Raw genomic sequence first — 21,132 nt, 5'->3', positions numbered from 1 at the left:
TGTGCAATCTGGTTTCCGAGCCGGTCATGGGTGCACCTCAGCCACACTCAAGGTACTCAACGATATCATAACCGCCATCGATAAAAGACAGTACTGTGCAGCCGTCTTCATCGACCTTGCCAAGGCTTTCGACTCTGTCAATCACCATATTCTTATCGGCAGACTCAGGAGCCTCGGTTTTTCGGATGACTGCCTTGCCTGGTTCACCAATTACTTTGCAGACAGAGTTCAGTGCGTCAAATCGGAGGGCATGCTGTCTGGTCCTCTGGCAGTCTCTATGGGGGTGCCACAGGGTTCAATTCTCGGGCCGACTCTTTTCTCTGTGTATATCAATGATGTTGCTCTTGCTGCGGGCGATTCCCTGATCCACCTCTACGCAGACGACACCATTCTATATACCTTTGGCCCGTCTTTGGACACTGTGCTATCTAACCTCCAAACAAGCTTCAATGCCATACAACACTCCTTCCGTGGCCTCCAACTGCTCTTAAACGCTAGTAAAACCAAATGCATGCTTTTCAACCGGTCGCTGCCTGCACCCGCATGCCCGACTAGCATCACCACCCTGGATGGTTCCGACCTAGAATATGTGGACGTCTATAAGTACCTAGGTGTCTGGCTAGACTGCAAACTCTCCTTCCAGACTCATATCAAACATCTCCAATCGAAAATCAAATCAAGAGTCGGCTTTCTATTCCGCAACAAAGCCTCCTTCACTCACGCCGCCAAGCTTACCCTAGTAAAACTGACTATCCTACCGATCCTCGACTTCGGCGATGTCATCTACAAAATGGCTTCCAACACTCTACTCAGCAAACTGGATGCAGTCTATCACAGTGCCATCCGTTTCGTCACTAAAGCACCTTATACCACCCACCACTGCGACTTGTATGCTCTAGTCGGCTGGCCCTCGCTACATATTCGTCACCAGACCCACTGGCTCCAGGTCATCTACAAGTCCATGCTAGGTAAAGCTCCGCCTTATCTCAGCTCACTGGTCACGATGGCAACACCCATCCGTAGCACGCGCTCCAGCAGGTGTATCTCACTGATCATCCCTAAAGCCAACACCTCATTTGGCCGCCTTTCGTTCCAGTACTCTGCTGCCTGTGACTGGAACGAATTGCAAAAATCGCTGAAGTTGGAGACTTTTATCTCCCTCACCAACTTCAAACATCAGCTATCTGAGCGGCTAACCGATCGCTGCAGCTGTACATAGTCTATTGGTAAATAGCCCACCCTTTTTCACCTACCTCATCCCCATACTGTTTTTATTTATTTACTTTTCTGCTCTTTTGCACACCAATATCTCTACCTGTACATGACCATCTGATCATTCATCACTCCAGTGTTAATCTGCAAAATTGTAATTATTTGCCTACCTCCTCATGCCTTTTGCACACATTGTATATAGACTCCCCATTTGTTTTCTACTGTGTTATTGACTTGTTAATTGTTTACTCCATGTGTAACTCTTTGTTGTCTGCTCACACTGCTATGCTTTATCTTGGCCAGGTCGCAGTTGCAAATGAGAACTTGTTCTCAACTAGCCTACCTGGTTAAATAAAGGTGAAATAAAAAATAAATAAAAAAATATATATACTGTAGGCAGTTGAGATGTTTCAATAGTCATTCTTCTCTGTAAACTAGTGATGAGTGGAGTGTTTCAAATTAAAGATGCTTCAGGTCAGTACAGAGAACTACCCACCAGCTCAGAAAGAGGTCCATGGGCATTTCAATGAGCTGGAAGCCTCTCAGGGTCAAATCAAATCAAATTGTTTTGTCACATGCTTCGTAAACAGGTGTAGAATAACAGTGAAATGCTTACTAATGGGCCCTTCCCAACAATGCAGAGAGAAAGAAAACAAGAAATACCAGAAAAGTAAAATAATAATAAATAATGAATCTAAAAACATAATAATAAAAGTAATAATAAATACACAATGAGTAATGATAACTTGGCTATATACACGGGGTACCTGTACCTAGTCGATGTACAGGAGTATGAGGTAATTGAGGTAGATACAGTTGACGTCGGAAGTTTACATACACCTTGGCCAAATACATATCAACTCAGCTTTTCACAATTCCTGACATTTAATCATAGTTAAAATTCCCTGTCTTAGATCAGTTAGGATCACCACTTTATTTTAAGAATGCGAAATTGCAGAATAATAGTAGAGAGAGTGATTTATTTCAGCTCTTATTTCTTTCATCACATTCCCAGTGGGTCAGAAGTTTACATACACTTAATTAGTATTTGGTAGCATTGCCTTGAAATTGTTTAACTTGGGACAAACGTTTTGGGTAGCCTTCCACAAGCTTCCCACAATAAGTTGGGTGAATTTTGGCCCATTCCTCCTGACAGTGCTGGTGTAACTGAGTCAGGTTTGTAGGCCTCCTTGCTCGCACACACGTTTTCAGTTGTGCCCACAAATGTTCTATAGGACTGAGGTTAGGGCTTGTGATGGCCACTCCAATACCTTGGCTTTGTTGTCCTTAAGCCATTTTGCCACAACTTTGGAAGTATGCTTGGGGTCATTGTCCATTTGGTAGACCCATTTGCAACCAAGCTTTAACTTCCTGAATGATGTCTTGACATGTTGCTTCAATATATCCACATAATTTCCCTTTCTCATGATGCCATCTACGTTGTAAAGTGCACCAGTCCCTCCTGCAGCAAAGCACCCCCACGACATGAGACTGACACCACTGTGCTTCACGGTTGAGATGGTGTTCTTCGGCTTGAAAGCCTCCCCAAACATAACGATGGTTATTATGGCCAAACAGTTTGTCGCCATGTGCAGTTGCAAATCGTAGTCTGGTTTTTTGATGCCGGTTTTGGAGCAGTGGCTTCTTCCTTGCTGAGTGGCCTTTCAGGTTATGTTGATATAGTACTTGTTTTACTGTGGATATAGATACTGTTGTACCTGTTTCTTCCAGCATCTTCACAAGATCCTTTGCTGTTGTTCTGGGATTGATTTGCACTTTTCGCACCAAAGTACGTTCATCTCTAGGAGACAGAACGCGTCTCCTTCCTGAGCGGTCTGATGGCTGCGTGGTCCCATGGTGTTTATACTTGCGTACTATTGTTTGTACAGATGAACGTGGTACCCTCAGGTGTTTGGAAATTGCTCCCAAGGATGAACCAGACTTGGGGAGGTCTACAATTCTTTTTCTGAGGTCTTTTTCCAATTGACTCAAATGATGTCAATTAGCCTATCAGAAGCTTCTAAAGCCATGACATCATTTTCTCGAATTTTCCAAGCTGTTTAAAGGCACATACAACTTAGTGTGTGTAAACTTCTGACCCACTGGAATTGTGATACAGTGAGTTATAAGTGAAATAATCTGTCTGTAAACAATTGTTTGAAAAATTACCTGTGGTAAGTGGATGTCCTAACCAACTTGCCAAAACATAGTTTGTTAACAAGAAATGTCTGTAGTGGTTGAAAAACGAGTTTTAATGACACCAACCTAAGTGTATGTAAACTTCTGACTTTAAATGTATGTACATATAACTAGGAATTAAGTGACAGATAATGAACAGTAGGAGCAGCGTATGTGATGAATCAATAAAGTGACTTGGCTGGCCGGAGTCTTTGACAATTGTTAGTCTTTGACAACACTGCCTGGTATAGAGGTTCTGGATGGCAGGGACCTTGGCCCCAGTGATGTACTGGGCCATATGCACCACCCTCTGTAGCGCCTTGCGGTCGTATGCCAAGCAGTGTCCATACCAAGCAGTGTCCATACCAAGCTGTGAAGCAGACAGTTAAGATGTTCTCAATGGTGCAGCTGTAGAACTTTTTGAGCCCATGCCAAATCTTTTCAGTCTCCTGAGGGGGAAGAGGCGTGTTGTGCCCTCTTCATGACTGTGTTGGTGTGTGCGGACCATGGTAGATCCTTAGCGAATGAGTGAGTGAGTGAGTGAGTGAGTGAGTGAGTGAGTGAGTGAGTGAGTGAGTGAGTGAGTGAGTGAGTGAGTGAGTGTGTGCTGTGTGGGAATGTACAGTTCTGAGATTTCAGCGCTCTAATGCAGAGACAGAAAGAGAGGGGGGACATTGCTCTTTTCTCTGATGGGTGAGAGAGTATTAGTTATATAAGGCCCTTCAGAGCATTGTTTTAATGCACTGGGTTCTCCTCAGTGTGTTTTCTTCCAACCACAAAGCCTCCAGGGCCAGCTAGTCATCAGATGGAAGTGTCAAACCAGTTGGTGTTATGAGAGGGAAGGAGAGAGGGAGGGAGAGAGAAAGTGGGGAAGATAAAACGACAGAGAGCTGGGGGGAGCAACCCCAGATGCTTGACAGAGCAGAACAGGAACAGGTACCTCTCCTCGTGTACCATTTCACACTTCAAATGTCAGAGCATGTCTTAGGTTCTTCTTCATGGATATGCATAGGCCTATAACGTGTGCATTACACACACACACACAAACAATCCAACACGTCTTACATATCTTATGCATTATCAGACCGTTTTACATTTATTTAATTGCACTACTAGGTGAACCACAGAGACAGACATAATGTTTGTTGTAGTGGATGGCTCAATCTGGCTACAGTGAAAAGCATTTGGCAGGCTATAGCAGCCACAAAGTGTGTTTGAAGGCTCATATGTCCGTCTGGAGAAATGTGCGTGTGTGTGTGTGTGTGTGTGTGTGTGTATCCATTGCGGAGGCCTCAGTTAATGTGTGATCCGTCCTCTTGAGACTGAGACAAAGCTCTCATTCTCAACACTCATTAAATACATTTTTTCCACTTTGCTGCCCAATTCTTGTTTATTCACTGCACATAGCCTAGTCATTACAGACTATGCTACCGTAGGGCAGGCTATAGGCTACCGACTCAGACTGACACCACAGGGAAACTGTCAGAAACAACAGGGCGAAGAGAAGTAACAATGTCACATGCAACAATGTGAGCAAGACAAAGGAGCTGATCATGGACGACAGGAAAAGGAGGGCTGAACACACCCCCATTCACATCGACGGGGCTGTAGTTCCTTGGTGTCCACATCACCAACAAACTATCATGGTCCAAACACAGTCCTGAAGAGGGCACAACAACACCTTTTCCCCCTCAGCAGACGGAAAAGATTTGGCATGGGTCCCCAGATCCTCAAAAAGTTCTACAGCTGCACCATCGAGAGCATCCTGACCGGTTGCATCACCGCCTGGTATGACAACTGCTCGGCATCAGACCGTAAGGCGCTACAGAGGGTAGTGCGTATGGCCCAGTTCATCACTGGGGCCAAGCTTCCTGCCATCCAGGACCTATATACCAGGCGGTGTCAGAGGAAGGACTAAAAATGTGTCAAAGACTCCAGTCACCCAAGTCATAGACTGTTCTCTCTGTTACCGCAAGATAAGCGGTACCGGAGCACCAAGTCTAGGTCCAAAAGACTCCTTAACATCTTCTACCCCGAAGCCATAACACTGCTGAACAAAGAATCAAATGGCCACCCGGACTACTTACATTGACCAACCCCCCCCGTTTGCTTTTACACTTTACCGCTACCTACATGTACAAATTACCTCGACTAAACTGCACATAGCCTCGGTATTGTTATTTTTTGTGTTACTTTTTATTTCATTTTTTACTTTATTTTATTTAGTAAATATTTTCTTAACTATTTCTTGAACTACATAGTGGTTAATTAAGGTCTTGTAAGTAAGCATTTCAAGGTAATGTCTACACCTGTTGTATTCGGCGCATGTGACAAAAACAATTTGATTTGACGTGCAACTTTGTAGCTCTAGAAGTTTTACAGACACGCAGCTGTGAATTAGCAATCAAATATTGTCTGCACCCTCATTGAAAGTGTATTGTCTGCTATAAAAGAAAACATGGTCTCCCTGTCTTTGAGGTTTCTAGTGGTGCATAGCAGTCTTCAGTTTATCACCATTGTCACCATTGTCTCCCTTTCATTTTCAGATTCCTACACGTCGCGAACTGATTTGATGAAATTAGATGAGAGATATGAGATCAACCATAGCCGCGGACGGAGTGAGGTAAAATACAAACCCCCAAAAAGTTCAAACTTCAGCCGTCTGTGCATGGCACCGGTAGAATGTTTACAAACCATTTTTTACAACCATGAAAGGTATTCGGATGAGGTTGACTTACTATGGGTCCCCCGATTCAATCTAATCAACCAATGCAAAGCTTTAACATAAAGCCTAATGAACGCAGTGGTTCTATTCTATTTCACATGGTAGCCACCGTTGCCCCACATACCTTGAAGATTCTGCACTCGGATGTCGCTGATCTGTCCGATAAATTCCTCCCGTTCGAACCAGTCCTTATACTCCCACTCGTGTCCAGCCATCAGGACGGTACCCTGGGGAAAGTTGCAGACTGGACTTCGATATATATATATTTTTTAAACAGACTAAGCTACATCCAGTCCCGTGTGATCTGGAGGCGATTGAGATGGCAACCCTATTTATCCCCCTTCGTTCTACCCTTGTCTAGCTGGCTATTGTGGCGGTCGCCGGACGCTGAGCCACGAGTGGGGTAGGCTATAGCATAGAGAAGGTCTAATCTACTCTAATGCTATTCCGTAGATACGGTTTCTGGCGAAGGATCATTGTTTTCGTTGAGTTTCCCCCTGGTGACGTAGAAAGCACCCACATAGCACTACGGCGCAATGCGAGGACGCGGAAAATGGCACAGATGACCAAACTACAAGGAAAGAGGAAGGGAATTATTAACAGCACCTGGATAATATTTTCGAGGTGGCCTGTTGTATCTTACAGTATATACCCACCATCCCGCCACTGTATAGTCGAGGAAAGGAGAGCCAGTCTCAGCTCAGAAAGAGAGCGAGAAAATGACTGATATGGTTCTCAGAATGGCTATGAATAGGACCATAGATAGACCGTTTCCGCTATAAACATAATTGCATTATGTTAGAATTGCACGGCGCGTTAGTATGATTCCCTGCCCGAGATAATAATAAACATTTTCTTCTGCCGGTAGACTACGTTTATGTTACAAAAAAACTGATGGACCACAACGCTACAGTTATATAGCGCATCAGCACTAAACGAGCATGGGCGCCACCCGTACTGCATTATATCCTGTACTCAATACCTCTCTCATTCAAACAACTACTTCTCATTTTCATTTCACTCGCCATCAAGGAAAATGTAAAGTAGAACCTGCTATTCACACATCAACATTTGTCAAGAGGAGAGAGAGAGAGTTCCAGGGGGCACTATAAAGGAGATGTCCAACAGGTGTAAGGAATGTTGGCCAATTAAGTAGCCCTTGAGCCTACTACTGTAGCCCATACAAACTAGTACAGGAACACATGTAGGCCTACTGTAGCCTATGTCGGTGGCTTGCAAGTGCAATACATTACAGGACTACTGACTGTACCACTGTTGGTTTAATCTGCATGCCCCCTTTGATCAAGCTATGAGGAAAATAGAAATATGAAGCCATATGAGGAGCTTATGAACATTCTGAAATGTAAAAAAAGAACCTTTATCCCACCTTGAGGGGAGGATAGAGTCCACTACATTCAGTGGTCATTTGGACCAAAGACTCACCCTATTTCTTACACAGTGCACTACTTTTGACAAGAACCCAGAAGGCTTTGGTACAAAAAAAGTATAGCACTTTGTAGGAAATCGGGTGCCATTTGGGACGTCCCCAGGTCTCTGTGGGTAGCTGGCCCATATAACCTGGCTCCTGTGTAGGGCCACGTCATTAGAATGGCCTTATGATGTGTGCTCTGTATGCTAGCAGGCGTTATTAAAGTTACAAACAGTGATTAAAGCCCTGGTAATTATAAGGTTCAACCAGGATTATGCACTGTAAGATATTCTAAAATTGCAGGTCTCGTCTCTATGTCCAGTCCATAGGAACTTCAAGCACAGAGGAAACCGTAGGCCTACTTTGTAATAAAATGTAGATGGAAGTCAACTTGTGACAATGGTTAATGACAAAAAGAGCAAAATATTTAAAGAAACCCATGAAAGCCCTTCTTGTATGACTGATATGAACTTGCATGCCATTTCCAGCTCTTTCTAAACCCTCTGTCAAAACGTTACACATGCCTTCAGTTGAGACGTACCACTAACACTTGCATTGACACCTGCCTTCACCTGAATTATGTACACCCATCACCTGTTAGTATAATGTTTTACGGTATTTGAGATCTGTATCTAACAACCCTCTAAATGGCTAGTGTGCAGTGTTCATAGTGGGTGTTTTCTTACAGTGAGGATGATTGACCTCTATAGTGTAAAATACAAAAAGTAAACCCATTAGAAAATATGAAACTGCTGGAGCAAATATACAACGTTGCTACTAGGGTTGCAAGCATATTTAGTATTTTTTACATTTTATAACCAGGATACATACAGGTCAAGATGTATGCTTAGATATCCAGAAAAAAAGCCATCCTCACATATTTGGTGCCCCCTCAGAGTTTTGGGATGCATGACGCCCCTGCGCACGTATGCACGCACACACACACATGCACGCGCGTACACACGCGCACGCACGTACACACACGGACACACAGTTTACACACACTGAACAATCCTATACCTTGCAGGTGGTTCATCTATTTTAGATTAAAAGCCCTTACATGGAGATGAGCTCTCCCACAGGGAGCATGGACATATTCTATTATACATTTTTATAGTAGCACTTGGTTACTTAATTAAACAAGCACTCACAGAATGTATTTGAATCTCTTCTCTGTTCACATGTTTTGTAATGGTACTGTATAAATAAGCAACATTTTGTCAGCTATGGATATTCAATTCGGTTGGTCTCTCCTTCCAGGACTGAAGTCATATGAAGCCTTAACGGTGGTGTCTGTCTGGCTTGTACAGTACTGTGCTGTGCTTTGCCTCTCAGGAAATGTGAATCAATAATTAGTGAAGCGAGTGTTTATGCAGCACGATGCAGGGCAGGGTAGTTCCGAGGACAGATATTTCGATGTCTACAGTACTATACAGCCTATTCCATTTCTGACACATAGTCGGAGGAGGAGGAGACAGAAGTTCAAGTACTGCAGTTGATAAGAAACAGGCGTCCGAGTGTTTTTGGTAAGAAACGGTACATTTGATTGCTTTCAAGACACACTACAGCTCATACTGTGCTCCAGTGTAGCACTCATGCCATGTGTGTGTGAAATGTTAGGATTGCTTTTATGAAGCAATTGTTTGTCAGCAAGAGAGGAATAACACGTCTTTTTTCAACATCCGTGAAAGAAAGTTCAGGAGAACTCAGGAGAGCATGTCAAAGGGGTGCAGTAGAAATGGATTTACAGTATGACTCTATAGCATTGTTTGTTTGTTTGTTGACAAACTCGTTGCCAGCTAGGTCCCATCTGGGCAGTAGAAGGCACAGCTTAAGGCGGGGCACCAGCTGCTGCTGGTTCGAACAAGGCACACAGAGAGGACAGACAGGCAGTTAGACAGATGCGGAGAGAGGAGTGTTGAGCAGACAAATAGGGCAGCAAAGTCAGAAGCACAGAAACATAGCGACTCAGCTCTCAACAGCAGTATAGAATGCCCTGCGGAATGAATCATTTGTCACCTCCTCAGAGTAGCCGATAGGCTTAGTGCACACACACACACATACACACACACACACACACACACACACACAGTACTATATTGAGGTTAGGTTGGGTATGAGGAATCCTTCTTAATGACCTTTCTCCTCTTCAACCTGACATCTTTTGCAGAATTTGTTGTTGTCATGAGGGATGAGGGCAGGTGAGAAAACTACCCTCCTCCTGTCCTGTCCCCCAAGTGTGTAGGAGGGAGATTCCTAGTTGTGAGAAGTGTACTGGAGGGCATGAGACAAAGGAATGTGTAGTATCGGTGTGTGTTAACTGTAGGGGTACCCATGGTGCTGGAGATCAGAGGTGTCCGGGGAGAGAAAGGCATGTTGAGGATGCCAGGGGTCAGAGTAGTACAGAAGTTGTCGTATGCTGAGGATGTGAATAGAGAATTAGAGGAAGACGGGTCCAGGGCAAAGGATCCTAAGAGGCTCCCTGTGAGCAGGCCGAGGGTCAATAAAGAGTGATGGGAATGATATGTACTTCAGTAAGGTTGGTTTCTTAGAGTTCATAGCCATGATTATCAACTGTATGGCAGAAATGGAATGTAAATCACAGAAAAGAGTGGCAGCTGCAGGGAATTACTTGGGTGTACGAGATTTTACTGCAGAAGAGTTACAAGGTGCGTTGAACGATAGCGTCATGTCCTCCAAGTCTGCTGGCATGGTGTAGGATCAGATAGAGCCAAGTAGTGGAATAGTGGGGAGTTTTTAATAGGTTTTTCTTCCCTCTTCCCTTTTCCCCATCCTTTGTCCCTTCCCTTTTTGTGTCACAAAGTGTAATGAATTCACACTCCAGAACAGTAGGCAGAAACACAGGGCTAGGTAAGAGAAATAGATAAATAGGGAGGCCATGGCCAGCCTCACACTCCAGTACAGTACTGTAGGTGGCCGGTATATGTACCTTTCAGTTGATTGCGATCCGCCAATACAAATTTAAAGAAGAAGCGTAAGAGAGCTAGAGAGAGAGAGAGATAGGGGAGATAGAGGAAGAGATAAACAGGTGGGCAAGACAGAGAGGGAGAGAAAGAGAGAGACAGGTGGGCAAGACAGAGAGGGAGAGAAAGAGAGAGACAGGTGGGGAAGACAGAGAAACAAAGAAAATGAGAGAGTGCAGTGCTGAAAAACAGCCCAGTCCCAAAAGCGAGAATAGAAGTACATGTTTGTTTTGTTTTTCTCAGAGCTGTAGTTAAAATAAGAGAGCCTCTCTCTCTCTATCTCAGGGTCTGCTTTGCTCAGAACCGATCAGTACAGTCATATGTATGAAGCGTTGGGTCAATGCTCCCCAGCCCACTCTGAGTACCATGCGGAGGCAGCTGTTGTATAACACAGCACAGAGCTGAAAGTGATTTTACTCCCACAGAAAGTGGTTGAATTTCAGAGAAATAAAACCAAATCAACTCCATCACTTAGCTATATCTAAATAGTACTCTACAGTGGTTCATAATACATAATCCCTTTAAAGGCCCGGTGCAGTCAAAAACATGTCCTTGTTTTTAAAAAATAAAATCAAACGTCTCAATGTCAACAGTGAAGAGGCGACTTTGGGATGCTGGCCTTCTAGGCAGAGCTGCAAAGAAAAAGCCATATCTCAGACTGGCCAATAAAAATAAAAGATTAAGATGGGCAAAACATCACAGTTGAGACTGGTGTTTTGCGGGTACTATTTAATGAAGCTGCCAGTTGAGGATTTGTGAGGCGTCTGTTTCTCAAACTAGACACTCTAATGTACTTGTCCTCTTGCTCAGTTGTTCACCGGTGCCTCCCACTCCTCTTTCTATTCTGGTTAGAGACAGTTTGCGCTGTTCTGTGAAGGGAGTAGGACACAGCATTGTACCAGATCTTCAGTTCCTTGGCAATTTCTCACATGGAATAGCCTTAATTTCTTAGAACAAGAATAGACAGACAAGTTTCAGATGAAAGCTATTTGTTTCTGGTCATTTTGAGCCTGTAATCGAACCCAGAAAATGCTGATGCTCCAGATACTCAGAAAGTCTAAAGAAGGCCAGTTTTATTGCTTCTTTAATCAGAACAACAGTTTTCAGCTGTGCTAACATAATTGCAAAAGGGTTTTCTAATGATCAATTAGTCTTTTAAAATTATAAACTTGGATTAGCTAATACAACGTGCCATTGGAACACAGGAGTGATGGTTGCTGATAATGGGCCTCTTTATGTAGATATTCCATAAAAAATCAGCCGTTTCCAGCTAGAATAGTCATTTACAACATTAACAATGTCTACACTGTATGTATGATCAATTTGATGTTGTTTTAATGGACAAAAAATGTACTTTTCTTTCAAAAACAAGGACATTTCTAAGTGACCCCAAACTTTTGAACGGTAGTGTATATTTCCACGCTATGTGGTTGGAATAATACTGTGCAATTGTGAAAATTATGACAATGCCCTTCTAGCATAAGAGCTGTTTGAAAAGACCGCCTGAAATTTCTGAGTTTTGGCCTTCCATTGCAACAATTAGTTACATAGACCAAAAAGAAATGGGCGTTACAAACCTTGAATAAAAGGTAACATATTTGGGGAATCAGTGCTAGCTCTTAAAGGCGCATCATTTTCAAATACAGCATTATTTCATCTGCAGTTATTCTTCTGCTATTTATTCTGTTACCAATAACATCTTCTAATTATAAATATTATATCTGATCTTGATCTTGATTTATTAATTAGTCTTATGATACTCAAATATAAATAATATATATTTATTTTTTCTTTCTAATCTGTTACGTGGACTTATTGCACCAGTTACTGAAATGGTTGTTCCAGTTTAGATGGTTTAGGTAGTCTCATATCATTCTGAATGGTTATGGGTGAATAATAATTCCAAATGCTGGATATCCCCACTTTGGCTGGATTCCAATAGGAATTACACATCACTTTGCAAGCCATCATAATGTGACTTGCAGGCCTGTAAAACCTTGAGTTTGCCACTGTACTATGGTAAAACTAGGCCCTCAAAATAAGGCCTTTTTGAATGAACAAATACAGTCATGGGTGGTAACTCTACAATTCAGTTGAAAGGCATGTGCAAAATGTGCAGTTTTGTCACAACACAGATGTCTCAAGTTTTGAGGGAGCGTGCAATTGGCATGCTGACTGTAGGAATGTCTACCAGAGCTGTTGCCAGAGAGTTGAATGTTAATTTCTCTTCCATTGACCTGACTGCAGTTCGACATCGTAACCAACTTCAGTGGGGAAATGCTCACCTTTGATGGCCACTGGCATGCTGGAGACGTGTGCTCTTCACAGATTAATGCTGGTTTCAACTTTACCGGGCAGATTTTTTTATTTATTTTTATTTCACCTTTATTTAACCAGGTAGGCTAGTTGAGAACAAGTTCTCATTTGCAACTGCGACCTGGCCAAGATAAAGCATAGCAGTGTGAGCATACAACAAAGAGTTACACATGGAGTAAACAATTAACAAGTCAATAACACAGTAGAAAACAAAGGGGGGGTCTATATACAATGTGTGCAAAAGGCATGAGGAGGTAGGCAAATAATTACAATTTTGCAGATTAACACTGGAGTGATAAATGATCAGATGGTCATGTACAGGTAGAGATATTGGTGTGCAGAAGAGCAGAAAAGTAAATAAATAAAAACAGTATGGGGATGAGGTAGGTGAAAAGGGTGGGCTATTTACCAATAGACTATGTACAGCTGCAGCGATCGGTTAGCTGCTCAGATAGCTGATGTTTGAAGTTGGTGAGGGAGATAAAAGTCTCCAACTTCAGCGATTTTTGCAATTCGTTCCAGATGGCAGACAACGTGTATGGCATCGTGTGGGCGAGCGGTTTGCTGATGTCAACATCGTGAACATAGTGCCCCATGGTGGCGGTGGGGTTATGGTATGGGCAGGCATAAGCTACAGACAACGAACACAATTGCATTTTATCGATGGCAATTTGAATGCAGAGAGATACCATGACGAGATCCTGAGGTCCATTGTCGTACCATTAATGCGCCGCCATCACCTCATGTTTCAGAATGATAATGCACGGGCCCATGTTGCAAGAATCTGTACACAATTCCTGGAAGCTGGAAATGTCCCAGTTCTTACATGGCCTGCATACTCACCAGACATGTCACCCATTGAACATGTTTGGGATGCTCTGGATTGAAGTGTACGACAGCGCGTTCCAGTTCCAGCTAATATCCAGTAACTTCACACAGTAACTTCCAGTAACTTCACACATTGAAAAGGAGAAGGACAACATTCAACAAGCCACAGCCTGAACAACTCTATGAGAAGGAGATGTGACGCATTGCATGAGGCAAATGGTAGTCACACGTGATTAAAAATAAATATATATTTCACCTTTATTTAACTAGGCAAGTCAGTTTAGAACAAATTCTCATTTACAATGACGGCCTACGCCGAACAAACCCGGACGACGCTGGACCAATTTTGTGCCACCCTATAGGACTCCCAAATCAGCCTGGATTCAAACCAGGGTGTCTGTAGTAAAACCTCAAGCACTAAGATGAGGTGCCTTAGACCGCTGCGCCACTCGGGAGCCTCAATACTGACTGGTTTTCTGATCCACACCCCTACTTTTTTAAAAGGTATCTGTGACCAACATATGCATATCTGTATTCCCAGTTATGTGAAATCCAAAGATTAGGCCCGGTTAATTTATCTTATCAATCTGCAGGGGTTTGATGTTTCTGGACACAGATGACAAGTGGCGGCAGATGACAACTGTCTTTGTGTCTGTGTCCCAAATGGCACCCTATTCCCTAAAATGGTGCTTCTTCTGAGCAGGGACCACATAGGGTGCTATTTGGGACAGTCCTGTGACTTCATAAGGCAGGGACACTTCCTTATTTCTGGGAGATGTGACACCTCTATTTCCTGTCTTGTTGTTATAAGAGAAAGCTGGGAATGTTTATGAATCCCCAGTGGGGTTGCTAATGTGGTGGAGGGACTAGCGTGGGACGAGTGTGACTCATTAGTCACTCTGTGCTTGGCAATAATGGATACTGGCTTGTAATGAAGCTGTAAGTAAACTTGGAGTGTGTCCTTTGAGGGGAAAAAATAAGGAATGCAGAGAAAAGCTTTGGAGGAGATAGAGGCTCTGAGGTTTTAACAATAGAAATAGGATGACTCTATTTCTGTGGATGTAACGAACATGGACCACTGTACTCCATCTAGAAAAGCAGGTGTAACAGTGGACATACAGTTGAAGTCGGGAGTTTACATACACTTAGGTTGGAGTCATTAAAACTCCTTTTCAACCACTCCACAAACTATAGTTTTGGCTAATCAATTAGGACATCTACTTTGTGCATGACACAAGTAATTTTTCCAACAATTGTTTACAGACAGATTATTTCACGTATAATTCACTGTATCACAATTCCAGTGGGTCAGGAGTTTACATACACTAAGTTGCCTGTGCCTTTAAACAGCTTGGAAAATTCCAGAAAATGATGTCATGGCTTTAGAAGCTTCTGAAAGACTAATTGACATAATTTGAGTCAATTGGAGGTGTACCTGTGGATGTATTTCAAGACCTACCTTCAAACTCAGTGTCTCTTTGCTTGACATCATGGGAAAATCAAAAGAAATCAGCCAAGATTTCAGAAAAAAAATTGTAGACCTCCACAAGTCTAGTTCATCCTTGGGAGCAATTTCCAAATGCCTGAAGGTACCACATTCATCTGTACAAACAATAGTATGCAAGTATAAACACCATGGGACCATGGAGCCGTCATACCGCTGAGGAAGGAGACACGTTCTGTCTCCTAGAGATGAATGTACTTTGGTGCGAAAAGTGCAAATCGATCCCAGAACAACAGCAAAGGACCTTGTGAAGATGCTGGAGGAAACAGGTACAAAAGTATCTATATCCACAGTAAAATGAGTCCTATATCGACATAACCTGAAAGGCCGCTCAGCAAGGAAGAAGCCACTGCTTCAAAACCGCCGTCAAAATGCCAGACTACGGTTTGCAACTGCACATGGGGACAAGGATCGTACTTTTTTGGTGAAATGTCCTCTGGTCTGATGAAACAAAAATTTAACTGTTTGGCCATAATGACTTAAGGACAACAAAGTCAGGGTATTGGAGTGGCCATCACAAAGCCCTGACCTCATCCTATTGAAAATTTGTGGGCAGAACTGAAAAAGCGTGTGCGAGCAAGGAGGCCTACAAACCTGACCCAGTTACACCAGCTCTGTCATGAGGAATGGGCCAAAATTCACCAAAATTGTAGTGTGAAGCTTCTGGAAGGCTACCTGAAATGTTTGACCCAAGTTAAACCATTTAATGGCAATGCTACCAAATACTAATGTAGTGTATGCAAACTTCTGACCCACTGGGAATGTGATGAAAGAAATAAAAGCTGAAATAAATAATTCTCTCTACTATTATTCTGACATTTCACATTCTTAAAATAAAGTGGTGATCCTAACTGACCTAAGACAGGGAATTTTAACTAGGATTAAATTGTGAATTGTGAAAAACTGAGTTTAAATGTATTTTGCTATGGTATATGTAAGCTTCCTACTTCAACTGTACATGCAGTAGTACTACTGTGAATAGCAAACAGCCACACATGCAAAACCATAGAGCCTAGCTCACATGCTCACAAACATAATCAAATAAACAGCTCCTCTCACCCCCACCCCTCCAGTGGCTCAGCATCCATCTCTCTGTCTCTATGTCCTCCTGATTGGCTGGATATGGAGCTTAGATGGTCAGAGGGAGAACAAGCTTTTAACCACAGACACACTGAGCATGTGTCAACCACACTGTGTCAGTACACAGACACTACTCTAGTCTACACACAATCTTATGCATCAGTCTAGACTCTAATGTATTACAGCAGCTGGGCCAAATACATGACACATACAATATGTGTCAGGTGTGAAAACATCCTCTCCCACTCTCACCCTGTTGTGTCATCGTGACATAGTTTCACCACACGGAGACTTAATTTTCTAGACCTAGATTCCCTGTGTATAGTTCTACAGTCAGCAAGTGTGTAGAAGTTTCATTTGACAGAACTGGTAGGTCCTGATGAGCAGATAGAAACACGATTTGTGTGACACTTACCGATGATCTGTCTGGATTAGTCATCACAAAATGTGTGCGGATTAGGAATATACAGATGTGCCATAAAATTGTTATATATATTTTTTTTTTAACCAGGAAGGGCTCATTGAGATTTAAAATGTATTTTTCAAGAGTGTTCTGGCCAAGATAGGCAGCACCAAGTCATTACAAAAATTACAGAAAAACAACATGAAAAACTACAAGTAATCTAGTAAAAACCATAGAATTCACAAGAGTATAACAAAATCAAAAATATCAAATTAAAAACATTGACAGATCAGGGAATCAGTCTCAAGATCATTCATCAGTGATTTAAAAATACCAATCGGGACAAGTTCTTCCAGTTTAAAAGTATTTTGTACGGTGTTCCAAGACGATGGCACAGAGTACATAAAAGCCCTTTTACCAAATTCAGTTCGGACATTTGGAACAGTTAGCAGGATAAAGTCCAGCGAACGAAGAGAGTACCCACCGCATTTCTGACCAATAAAAATGCCCAAATAAAAGGGTAGTAAACCCAAATTGGCTTTGTAAATAAAAGTATACCCGTGCCTGAGCCTACGAGTGACTATTGAAGGCCAGCCAACCCTGGTATACAAAGTGCAGTGGTGCGTAAGGGTTTTGCAGTTTAAAATACATCTCAAAGTGCCATGGTAAAGGGTGTCAATTGATCTCAAACACTGAGCGGAAGCATTCAAATATAAAATATCCCCATAGTCTAGTAAAGGTATAAATGTAGCTGATACTAGCCTCCTTCTGGCTTCAAAAGAAAAACAGGCCTTATTCCTAAAATAAAAATAAAAAACCCAATTTCATGTTACATTTTTTTGTAAGTTGTTGAATGTGCAATTGAAAAGAGAGGCCATCATCAATTAAAATTCCAAGATATTTATATGAGGTTACAACCTCCATCTCCTTGCCGTGACGGGTAGTAATAATGGGTGAAAGGTTCAGAGGTCTATGTCTTGCTTTAGAAAACACTATTAGTTTAGTTTTGTCAGTATTGAGGATAAGCTTCAATTGACACAAGGTATGTTGAATAGTATAAAAATCAGTTTGCAAGTTCTGGAAAGCTTATGTAAGAGACGAGGCACAACAGTAAATAACAGTATCATCAGCATAAAAATGAAGTTGCGCAGTTTTTACATTTTTGTCTAAATAATTTATATAAATAGTGAATAAGAGAGGACCAAGTACAGAGCCTTGGGGCACACCATTAAAGACAGACAATTTAACAGACATAAGCCCATCAAATTGAGTGCACTGAGATCTTTCAGACAGATAGTTAGCAAACCATGCAACTGCATGCTCTGAAAGACCTACACTCAACAATCTCTGCCTTAGTATAGCATGATCAACTGTATCAAAAGCCTTAGAGAGATCAATAAAAAGTGAGACACAGTGCTGTTTTTTGTCAAGGGCTTCAGTGATATCATTTAAAACCTTCGTGGCTGCTGTAATTGTGCTATGCTTCTTCCTGAAGCCTGATTGATACATTGATAAAATAGAGTTAGTAAATAAAAACTATTTTAGCTGTTCACACACACTGTACCTCCTCCTCCTCACACTGGTTCATCCACACAGGGTTGTACAGAGACAGAGGACACTGAATCAAACAGCCTACCAGATGATACAAAGTGCTCATTGAAACAATTCAGCATTTCAGTGCTAAAAAAGGGTGTTGGTGAATCATGGACTAAACAAGCACTAAAGGGGACAGTGAACAAGAAAAAAAAGACCAAGATTCTGAGTGGATAAACTGTAACGATATACTATAACCTTATAGGCCTACAGTGTAATAGTCTGGGACATCTTTGGTGACAGCAATTTACCGGCTGTATTATCGAGCTCTCCTGAAAGCTTTCTTACCAATCAATTGTCTCAATTGTCCAATATCTAACTGACAGGAAACAGTCCACCTATATCAATGGTTCATTTTCTTCCCCTAATGTGTTAAACTGTGGAATACCGCAGGGCAGCTGCCTTGGGCCACTTCTCTACTTAATATACACCAACGACCTTCCCTATGCCTTGGTTGAAACTCAAGCTACTATATTTGCAGATGATACTACAATTTATGCAGCAAGACAATCGGTTCAACAGGTACAGCAAGCTTTGCAAGGAGATTTGGAGATTATCAGGAAATGGGTTTACCAAAACAAACTTGCTTTAAACACCAGGAAAACCTGGTCTGTTCAACTAGGAAAAGGCCAAAACAGCATGGGATACAATTAAGTATGGGAGGAGTACAAATTGAAGAAGTGGCAGAAACCAAACTACTGGGAGTGCAGCTAGACAAAATATTAAAACAGCATGCATACTCAGAAGGATAGCTAAATATTTACCAGGGAAAATCCTTCAGCAAATAACACAGGCATTGGTTGAGAGTCAAGTGAACTATTGTTCGGTGGTCTGGGGAAATGCATCATCTAGTGAAGTTAGGAGGCTGCAGAATGCACAGAATAAAGCAGCAAGGATTGTTTTAAGGCGGAGATATGGTTCTTCTGTTGCAGTCATGCGCAGTGTTCTTGGTTGGTCATCAAACGACAAGATAATTGAAAAAAACATGCTTATCTTATTTTATAATATACATCATTTAAAACGGCCAAGTTCTATTCACAATGGTATTCAGTTGGTAAGAGACAGACATTCCGTAAATACTAGGAATAGATTGTCCACCATCTATGCGTTATCCAGACAGAAAAAAAGAAATGGGCAAAAGAACATTTAGATTTAGAGCAATAAAGAAATGGAATAAATTAACTGAGCAAACTAGAAACCTTTCAATATATAAGTTGAAACATTATTTAAAAACAATTTAAATATAGTATATAGAAATGTTGTGGGACTATAGTAGATGAAGAATCAATATTTTTTTAGATTGAGTATTTATTGGGTCATTATGCTAGTGTATTATGTATGTTTGTAATAGTGTGTTATATGTGAAAGTGTGTTTGTATTATACATTGTATTTTAATGTTAAGGACTCTTGGAAGATTAGTCCAAATGGGGACTAAAAGAGATCCTAATAAAATAAAATAAAATAAAATTGTCACTGCCCAATCCAAATCACCCAAACCACACTGGTTCGTCACAGCTCCTCACAACACAATTTTTTTTGGTTTGTTTTTGTAATGGATAGGGTTGAAAAGATACCAGTAATTTTCCAAAGTTACCGGAATCTTCAGTAATTTTAGTAATTAACAGAAAATCTATGGAAACCTATTGTAACTTTTGTAATTTATACTTGAATAACTTTTAAAAAAATACACATACGGGAGCAGTCAAAAGTTTGGACATATCTACTGAAGTTTTTATTTTTTATTATTTTTATTTTACAATTTTCCACATTGTAGAATAATAGTGAAGACATCAAAACTATGAAATAACACATATGGAATCATGTAGTAACCAAAAAAGTGTTAAACAAATCAAAATACATTTCATTTTTTAGATTCTTCAAAGCAGCCACCCTTCGCCTTGATGACAGCTTTGCACACTCTTGGCATTCTCTCAACCAGCTTCATGAGGAAGTCACCTGGAATGCATTTCTATTAACAGGTGTGCCTTGTTAAAAGTTAATTTGTGAAATGTCTTTCCTTCTTAATGCGTTTGAGCCAATCAGTTGTGTTGTGACAAGGTAGGGGTGGTATACAGAAGATAGCCCTATTTGGTAAAAGACCAAGTCCATATTATGGCAAGAACAGCTCAAATGAGCAAAGAGAAATGACAGTCCATCACTACTTTAAGACATGAAGGTAAGTCTGGAACATTTCAAGAACTTTTAACGTTTCTTCAAGTGCAGTCGCAAAAACCATCAAGCGCTATGATGAAACTGGCTCTTGTGAGGACCTCCACAGGAAAGGAAGACCCTGAGTTACCTCTGATGCAGAAGATAAGTTCATTAGAGTTAACTGGACCTCAGATTGCAGCCAAAATAAATGCTTTACAGAATTCAAGTAACAGACACATCTTTCAGGGGTGGCAGGTAGCTTAGTGGATAGAGCCCTGGGCCAGTAAACAAAAGGTTGCTAGATTAAATCCCTGAGCTGACAAGGTAAAACTCAGTTAAGGCAGTTAACCCACTGTTCCTAGGGTGTCATTGTAACTAAGAATTTGTTCTTAACTGACTGGCCTAGTTAAATAAAGGTTAAATAAAAATAAAACCATAAACTGTTCAGAGGAGACTGTGTGAATCAGGCCTTCATGGTCAACTTGTTGCAAAGGAACTACTACTAAAGGACACCAATAAGAAGAAGAGACTTGCATGGGCCAAGAGACATGAGTAATGGACATAAGACCGGTGGAAAGCTGTCCTTTGGTCTGATGAGTCCAAATTTGCGATTTCTGGTTCAAACACCCTGTTTTTGTGAGATGCAGAGTAGGTGAACGGATGATCTCCGTATGTGTGGTTCCCACTGTGCAGCATGTAGGAGGAAGTGCCATGGTGTGGGGATGCTT

At 41.6% G+C, this 21,132-nt stretch overlaps 1 protein-coding gene across 2 annotated transcripts in view; it reads right to left on the bottom strand.

Annotated features, from left to right (window-relative positions):
* Positions 1-7,020, bottom strand: part of LOC109894300 (calmin) — a 47,108-nt gene extending 40,088 nt beyond the window's left edge. For both annotated transcript variants that reach the window (XR_004210590.1, XM_031828669.1), the window contains exon 1: positions 6,240-7,020. Coding sequence is in view for 1 of the 2 variants with exons in the window: in XM_031828669.1 (XP_031684529.1) it covers positions 6,240-6,330 (91 nt within the window). In the remaining variant the exon portion in view is untranslated. The remainder of the gene's footprint in view (positions 1-6,239) is intronic.
* Positions 7,021-21,132: the final 14,112 nt, after the last annotated feature.

This window comes from Oncorhynchus kisutch, linkage group LG7, assembly GCF_002021735.2.
Source record: "Oncorhynchus kisutch isolate 150728-3 linkage group LG7, Okis_V2, whole genome shotgun sequence".
In the NCBI taxonomy this organism is placed as follows: Eukaryota; Metazoa; Chordata; class Actinopteri; order Salmoniformes; family Salmonidae; genus Oncorhynchus; species Oncorhynchus kisutch.
The sequence above is the reverse complement of the archived record's forward strand: the minus strand, read 5'-3'. Positions and strand labels throughout refer to the sequence as shown.